This window comes from Silurus meridionalis, chromosome 22 (genome assembly GCF_014805685.1).
Source record: "Silurus meridionalis isolate SWU-2019-XX chromosome 22, ASM1480568v1, whole genome shotgun sequence".
Classification (NCBI taxonomy): domain Eukaryota; kingdom Metazoa; phylum Chordata; class Actinopteri; order Siluriformes; family Siluridae; genus Silurus; species Silurus meridionalis.
In genome coordinates, this window is record NC_060905.1 from 8,088,264 (window position 1) to 8,096,473 (window position 8,210).

Below are 8,210 nucleotides of genomic sequence, written 5' to 3' on the forward strand. Positions count from 1 at the left end.
TATATATATATATATATATATATATATATATATATATACACACACACACACACACACACACAATAAAAAAAGGACAGCAGAAAGAAAAACGATGCCATGGTCTATCAGCAAACATCGACTTGTAACGAACAGTATCAACTTCTTTTTGATGAGTGTAAACACTGAAATGTTTGTGTACACAGAAGATGATCAGTAACACTTTCATTACACATTACAATAACAAAAAATACCTTGTGTGGAGTGTTTATTACAGCCAATACTGCTCTGACATTTCCTTTTTTTATATTATATATATATATATATATATATATATATATATATATATATATATATATATATATATATATATACTCGTGTAAATCCATTAGCACTTGATACGTTTGTAATGAGGTTTGAAAAAGGGTTTGCATCCTGAGGTGGGTGATAAAAATGCAAATGGAAAATTAAAAAAAAAAAAAAAGGGAGAAGCTATGCTTAATGAGTGCCAACAACATGTTCTGATCTCGCAATGCTACAGGAGTGCAGTGAATCTGTTTCATTATAAAGCTAGAAGTTCAATCCTCCAAATGACACATACACACATATATATATTTATATGTGATAGCAAAAATACAAAAATATTCTACATAGTCTATGTGCACTGCCCTAATTGTGCAGAACATAGCAGTTGTATGTTCAGTCTGCATACTCCTTGGGGAGAGAATAAAAATTTTAAAAGACAAAAAAAAAGCCTATTTGCGAACTAATTAAGAACAGTTACAGTAAAACAAATATTTCATTGGGAACAAAACAAACAAAAAAAAGAATCTAAACTATTATTATTGTGATTTTCTACACTAGTTACAATCCACATTTTTTCACCCGACTCCACAGTACAGTACTGCATGCCAGACGGTTGTATTTTCAGAAAATGCAAGAAAATATAAATCTGCATATGATACACTTCTAATACTGTGAATGTAAAATCGGTCTGATGAACCCTTTCTATCACCTTTGCGCCAATCAGATCGGAGCTACAAAAGATACAACTAAGAGCGAAAAGAATGATCAAATCAATCAGCATATAAATTACAGTTCAATAACCCACAGCATGAGAAGTACTTCGTTGAGCAGAACCATATTTCACTCGTGTAAAAGCTTCTCGGGTTTAGGATACCCGAAGAGTCTAAAATCAGCCTCGTAGAGTTTGTACAACTGTTTGCGTGATTCATTAGGTATGTTTGCGAACCAGTCCTGCTCCCAGCTGCTGACCGTCTTGTTGCGATGACTCGGTGGGAACTGGACAACGTTGTCCACCCTCAGGATCCGCAACAAATGCTCGGCGTCCTCGTCCAAGGTCTCCAGCTTTCCTACGAAGTCGTAATTGATCTGGCAAGGGTGACACAAGCGGTACATCTGCCTCCAGTGCTCGTTGAACGGCATTTCTTTCTCCGTGTTTGGGTCTAACAGGTATTGAATAAAGTTTGAAAAAGTCGGTCGGATTCCGGCGGCGAACGCATCCACCACGGACGCCGGCGGGTCGGCGTAGTTGCCGTATCTTTTCAGCATGATGACAGCGAATCTTTTGTAGAAGTCCTCGTTCTCCAGCTCGAACTTGTTCCGGTAGGCCGAGATGAGACGGACGAAAGGGTCTCGGATGAACAGGAACTTGGTGTACTTCTTGAGTTTGACTTTCATCAGATGACGAGAAAACTTGCCGTAACGCTTCCAGAACTTGTTGAAGGTGAAGTGCACGCTGCTGTTGTGGATAAGCTCGACGGGGATGTCCAGAGGATCCTGGTACGGCGCCCCGTTTACCAGCAGGCTCTCGCTCAGCACGATCAAGATGCGCTTCCAGTTGGTGCACGCCACCTTGGGAACGTAACAGTATATGATCCCGTGTCGGTCGTCCACAATTAAGTGGTCCAACTCCTTGTTGGGGATGTCGTCAAACGTCCGGTTCTTGCCTGGGAAGTTGAAGCTGCTGTTGCTGCTACAAAGATCATGGATCAACTGCTTCCTACTGTCCTGCCTTTGCTTCTTGTTCGTGGCGATAGGGGTCAGGTGGATTTTCCATTCGCGCCTGGGGACGAATCTTTCTTCGGGTTTTTCTGAGGATTGGTTGTGAGGCTCACCGGGTGGCGTTTCAGCTCTCACTTGCTCCGTAGGGTCAGCGGTGCCTTCCAGAAACTGGTTAACAAAAGCGTCAATGTCGGCCAGGAACGAGCCTTCCTTGTCCTCCTCAACTTTGTTTCTGGAAGCCGCGTTACTCTCGGGTGGAAGGCGGGAAGAATGAGGACCGGATATTGTCGTGTGTAAGTAAAAATGAGTGGCTCCGACATCATCCCAGTAGATGATAATCAGCAGGATCATGAAGACAGAGCCCAGGATGAGAAAGATGCGAAACAGCTTTGTCTTGCCCATTTTGTCTGGTTTGGACAGGGGGAGTTCCATTCTCACCGAAGCTCCATATCACCATCAGCCATCTGGATGGGAAGCAGTTTATCTAAAAAATTAATAAATAAATAAAATCAAAAAAGAAGATAAGAAATATCATCAAGACATGGCCTAGCCTACCCAGGAGTCATTAAGAATGGTAATCCTATGGGGTGGTTAATAATTGAACAAATTACAGTACATAATTGAGCAAAACAGAGCAATTTAAACTACTAATATAAACATTACAGTATATATGCATGTGGCATCAGTCGTGTGGACGAGCGCCGTTTTGAAAGTGGAGGCCGGAGCCGGACGCTCTCTGATTCAGTGTCCTGTGAGGAAAAAAGGAGCGAGACAAGAGCTAAAATCTGGCTTTAAAACACTAAAAAAACAAGTCTGACACTCAGACAACCGAACTCTTACAAAGATAAGGCACCTCAGGCAGGAAAGGCAGGAAAGGTCTGGCGCACATCCTGGCGTATCACACAAAAATTTAAATGGTGCGCAAATATTTTTCATATCGCTATCGTTGTCATAAGATCGAAAAACCGTTAGTCGGAACCATCATAACTCCAGGACCACCTGTACATACAGGGATATGCGTGGTCAGATCAGTTCACTTGCAAAAATTCATAAGCAGAGAAGAAAAAAAATTCCAAATCAAATATTCAAAGTCACAAGCAGTCGAGAGTAAACCGGAATTTGAACGCTATGGCTGTAGGTGTGTACATAGCTCTGTTATAGTATGCTGGTGTTACTTGAACTGGTTCTAACCCTGAAGTTCAATTTCTTTTAAGAGAGCAGGAGCTACAGTTTGCTTCATGGTGACTGGTCAATTAACTGCAGCACTTCTCAAAAGTGGCTGCACAGTAATGACCGGCAATGACTGATTGTACACAAACCGTTTGGTTTTCAAATCACTTCTCGAGCCACACGTTCATAGATCACAGTCTGTTTTATATGCGATTAGGTTTACTCCAAAAAAGTCACCGCAGCACTTACTTAATGGTTAAAATCCCAGGAGTATGATTGTGGAGTCAGTGGAGAAGACAAATAAAATACTGTATTCAGATCTAGCCTGTTTGGCCTCAATAGTATAATTCATGTAATCAATTTACAGTATTGCTTCGTAATACAAGTTATTATATAACACACATTCCACACATTTTTTGTTACAAAACCCGGAGAATAAACAGGATATCTTACTAACTAGAAAAAGCTTCAATGAAGTGCGAAGGGCAATAGTGATAATTCTAGCTTTGTAACCTCAATCAATTTTAACTTGGTGAAGGAATGTTCATTTACGTAAAAGTAATAATACAACTGACATTTCGCAAGTGTGTGAAAGTAAACGTAATAATGCTTCCTCACAGAAAGACCAGCCTAGCATGAGCTAGCTATATATATATATATATATATATATATATATATATATATATATATATATATATATATATATATATATATATATATATATATAAAAAAAAAAAAAAATATACACGTATTCATTCGGAATCTAACCCGAGAACACAGAGCGCCCCGGACGCATGCGCCACACCCTGGTCACATGACTGGGGGATAACTAAACACAAATACGCCAGCTTTGTGAGTATTTTATGTGTTTTTGTCTATGTGTGCCGAAAGATAAATATAACGAACAATGCGTTAATAATTAACAACATATAATGTAATATACATCTCTTATATTACTCATATTTAATGACCAACACTTGCAAAATAGTTTATGCACTTATATATATAACTAATACTAATGTGTAAATCTTGAGTAGCCTGGTTTAGAGCTTGGACTTCCTATACAGTTTGAAGAAGAACCACATAGATCTAGAGGTCAAGTGTCCCATATAGTGTGTGTGCGTATGTATTACAGAACTACTAAAATGGCACAAGCAAGCTTATGTTACGCAAAATAAACCAGGAAATGGTGACCATCCTCTTTCCCAATAACCACTTCTAGTAAACTTTCTTTCGGCTTCTCCCACTAGGGGTCGCCACAGCGAATTATCCGCATATTTGATTTGGCACGTTTTTACGCTGGATGCCCTTCCTAACGCAACCCTCCCCATTTATCCGGACTTGGGACCGCCACTGAAAGTGGCTGGGGTTGGTTCCCTGACTGGGGATCGAACCCGGGCCGCAGCGGTGAGATCGCCGCATCCTAACCACTAGACCACCAGGGAACCTCCAATAACCACTTGTAGTAGATAGGGAAAAACAAGAGAGGCATGGGTAAACAAAGATAAAGAAGTACTATGTGTCACATCATCTGCTCGGGCCACCATATGGTCTCAACTGATTCAGAGCCCACTCACATAAATAGTTTATCTAGAACTTTGTGTGAAAGCTCCTAATTAATTCCATATGCATAAACTAGAACTGGCATACTAAAGCCCATTTCTCAAAGAGATATCTAGTCTTTTTATTTATTTATTTTATAACACTCCTCCGCGCAAAAAAAAATACAATAAAAACAAAATGATCGCAGGAGAAGTGGATCTGTAACGGCCTGCATTTTCTATCAACCAGAATGTTCATATGATCAAACAGCGTTCAAAACATGTCCAAACAATCAAAGAAGTGCTGGAGCAGAGAAAATATGTTTGTAAAATTGCATTTCAGACTGATCCACGTTTCCAACCTGCAAACACAATAAAACAATATTCGCCAACGTATAAGAGAAGCAATTTACATATTTTTTTGGAGTGTTTGATATCAGGGCGACAAGGCTGCATGCTACGAGACTGAATATAGCAAGCGGCAGCAGTTACAGAAACTTCATAAATCACAGAGCTGTATCTGGGACTGAAATGATCATACGAACAATACGTTTGGAGAAAACAGTAGGTATTTCAGGTCTGCAATGTTCTCAGAGGAGGACAGATAAAAACACCAAAACAGCAGATCTAGAGGAAAATAAAGTCTCAGAGGAGCTCCTGAAGGATAGGAAACTACCCCAGAACATTTAATCCCGTCTAAATATGGCTTACAATATATGAATATAGGGCTCACACTATATTAAATATAGGGTTTACACTATAGTAAAATTACAACTTTACAAAGCCTCTCAGCAAATGAATAAGATTGGTGACATTACATCTGAATAAAGTTGTGGTCCCGCTAGACCAGGGGGTCACCAACCTTTCTGAAACTGAGAGCTACTTCTTGGGTACCGATTAATGTGAAGGGCTACCAGTTTGATACACAAAGTTTTCAGTTTGATCTGAAATAACAAATTTGCTCAATTTACCTTTTGTTATATGTTATTATTAATAATTAAATGATATGCATCTATGTGAAGACACTGATCATGTTAAAGATTTCTCATAATAATTATCAACAATGATTTAACAAAGTAGGAAACAGACATTTTTAGAAAAGGCCCACGGGCTACTCGTGTGGTCCTTGCGGGCTACCTGTTGGCCACGGGCACCACGTTGGTGACCCCTGCGCTAGACTATCAGCATGGCAAATGTTTTCAGACACCACCGCGAATGTGGGCGGCAACCGGATACGACGTCACGTCACAGCAGTACAATGAAGGATTCCTAAGTACATTTACCAAACATCTGTTCTTGAGTGCAGCAACACTATCTTTAGATGCTGTATACATAAAGATGCTGCGATACCACTTTAATGTGTTTCCATCTACAATTTGGTGAAGCGCTCACACCATGGCATGAATCTCCTTCACATACGTATGAACGGAACAAACAGTGCAGTGTTCCCAGCCCTTAACCAGCTTCACTTCTAAATGTGTGCTACACGTAATACAGGTAGGCACGTGCCAGATTTCGGTATCCGAGTGTTGATTTATATTGTCAAACCACTGCCTCGTCCTCTCATTCGGGTAGCTGGCATTTTCCACACTTTGATCTAAAAATTAGCATACAACACCCTGATTGGTTGAGGCAGAGCCTTGTGTTTTCTGATGTCACAAAACGCTGTGCTCTTTTCGTTCTTCCTGTGTGGAAGTATTGACTCAAAAAAAAAAAAAAAAAGACCTAAACACAAACTAGTAATATGACATTTAGAGGGGTTATAGTTGTGCATAAATCACATTCTTGAATAAGCAGTATCTAATGCTCTGCTGCCTTCATTCTACTGAATACAATGCAGCTCTTTGAGACAGTCTCTCTCTCTCTCTCTCTCTCTCTCTCGAAGCCAGCACAAGACCTGAAACCAAATATTATACAAACCTTTACACATCTGCACACAGGCTTGTCTTCCTTATTCCAAGTCTCACATCCACTTTTCTCTCTCCATTAGAAGTCCCTCTCTGTCTTTCCAACAAAAACAAGCAACACAGACCCTCATTTGTTCCTGTCTTCAAACACAAAACGAACTAGCCTCCTTATTTACCGAAACCTACGAGAAGAAGAAAAAAAACAGCGTGTATAAACATGGCTGTGAGGAGAGAATAAGCTCACCTCAGGACCCTCCACCCAGACGGCGTCGACTCGTCTCCTCCGGACGCTGTGCGACCGCGCTCCGGCACGATCAGGCGAGAAATCTCGCGAGATCTCAGCGACCGGCGTAATCGCCACACGTCTTCGTATGAACCAGGACGTCTTTTGAGGGACTTTCCCCTAAACGAGAGCTAAATATACCGTACAAAATATAAGCTGCAACAAGCTACAAAGAGGTTCGGAAGATCTCCGAAGATCTCCCCAGATTTCCTTCTTCATAAGTACAGTGAGACAACGCTGTAATAACAAGACCACAGCCACGTCATGGATGTGGCCACGCCCCTTAGCACACTCATTACATTTACAATTATCTACTGTAAAATATTATGCATCATTTTACTATATTTTTCCACAAAACCCAGTAGAAGGCGGCATGTCTATATATTACAGGGGGGGAAAATACTGTGCCTCCATGTCATTTATGGCATTTGGCAGACACCCTTATCCAGAGCGACTCACAGCTGAGCAGTTCAGGTTTAGGGGCCTTCCTCAAGGGCCCAACAGCAGCAGTGGATATTAAATTAATATAATTCGTTACTGTACTTAAGTAGCTTTTTTCCACTACTTTGCTGGGGAATTTCCATTTGGAGAGAGTTTAACTTCACTACATTTCACAATCAGATTTCTTTCTTTTTACTCAACTGCATTTTCCCAAATCGGTCATTCCTTTTTATTTATAAGGGAATAAAAACTACTGGTTTTAAGCTTGTTGTGATTGGCGCTTGGTGGTATCTACTTAGCAGGAACATAAAAGTTCAGTGTTAGTTCAATAGCAAGCAAAACATTTTGAGAGAAAAATGTCAGAAGACTTCAGATTCTTAACTTGCCACAACACCCAGTCTTATTTGTGCATTTTTAAGTAGTTGAGGGGAAAAAAAGGGTTTGGGCTCATAATTTTAACAGAGATCAGTGTTTGACTAAATAATATCCTTCTATTAACATACTGGCATGCTAGGAATGTGATTAGACTTTTCACAAACTAAATTGATTAAGAGTCTTGTGATAAAAATGATAATAGGATCATTATAGCGATTATCATAGTAGTTTGGATACCCAAGTATATTTAAAGGCAAATTCTTTAAATCAAGTGTATCTCTCAATCATCTACATGGTTTGTGCACTTTATCATACCCAGCAGTGAGTTTGGTGGTGTGGGATTTGAGCTTGTGACCTTCTGATCCACTTAATTACTTAACTACCACCTATTACAATACATACACATCCAAAAAGTCTGAAGATATCAAATCACCACAGCCTTGACAGCTACATGCACTTGAACATATTGCAAAGTAATGCAAACCTTGGCAC

General features: G+C 40.1%; 1 protein-coding gene across 2 annotated transcripts; it reads right to left on the minus strand.

Annotated features, from left to right (window-relative positions):
- Positions 1-699: 699 nt before the first annotated feature.
- chst12a (carbohydrate (chondroitin 4) sulfotransferase 12a) lies at positions 700-7,098 on the minus strand. 2 transcript variants are annotated; one of them, XM_046835522.1, is made up of 2 exons: positions 6,864-7,098; positions 700-2,485 (listed from the first exon to the last, which is right to left on the minus strand). In XM_046835522.1, exon 2 carries the CDS (start codon positions 2,431-2,433, stop codon positions 1,123-1,125), a length of 1,311 nt encoding a protein of 436 aa, XP_046691478.1. In that variant the 5' UTR covers positions 2,434-2,485; positions 6,864-7,098; the 3' UTR covers positions 700-1,122. The 2 variants fall into 2 exon arrangements, with proteins under 2 accessions (XP_046691478.1, XP_046691479.1); XM_046835523.1 differs by lacking the exon at positions 6,864-7,098 and adding an exon at positions 6,633-6,857.
- Positions 7,099-8,210: the final 1,112 nt, after the last annotated feature.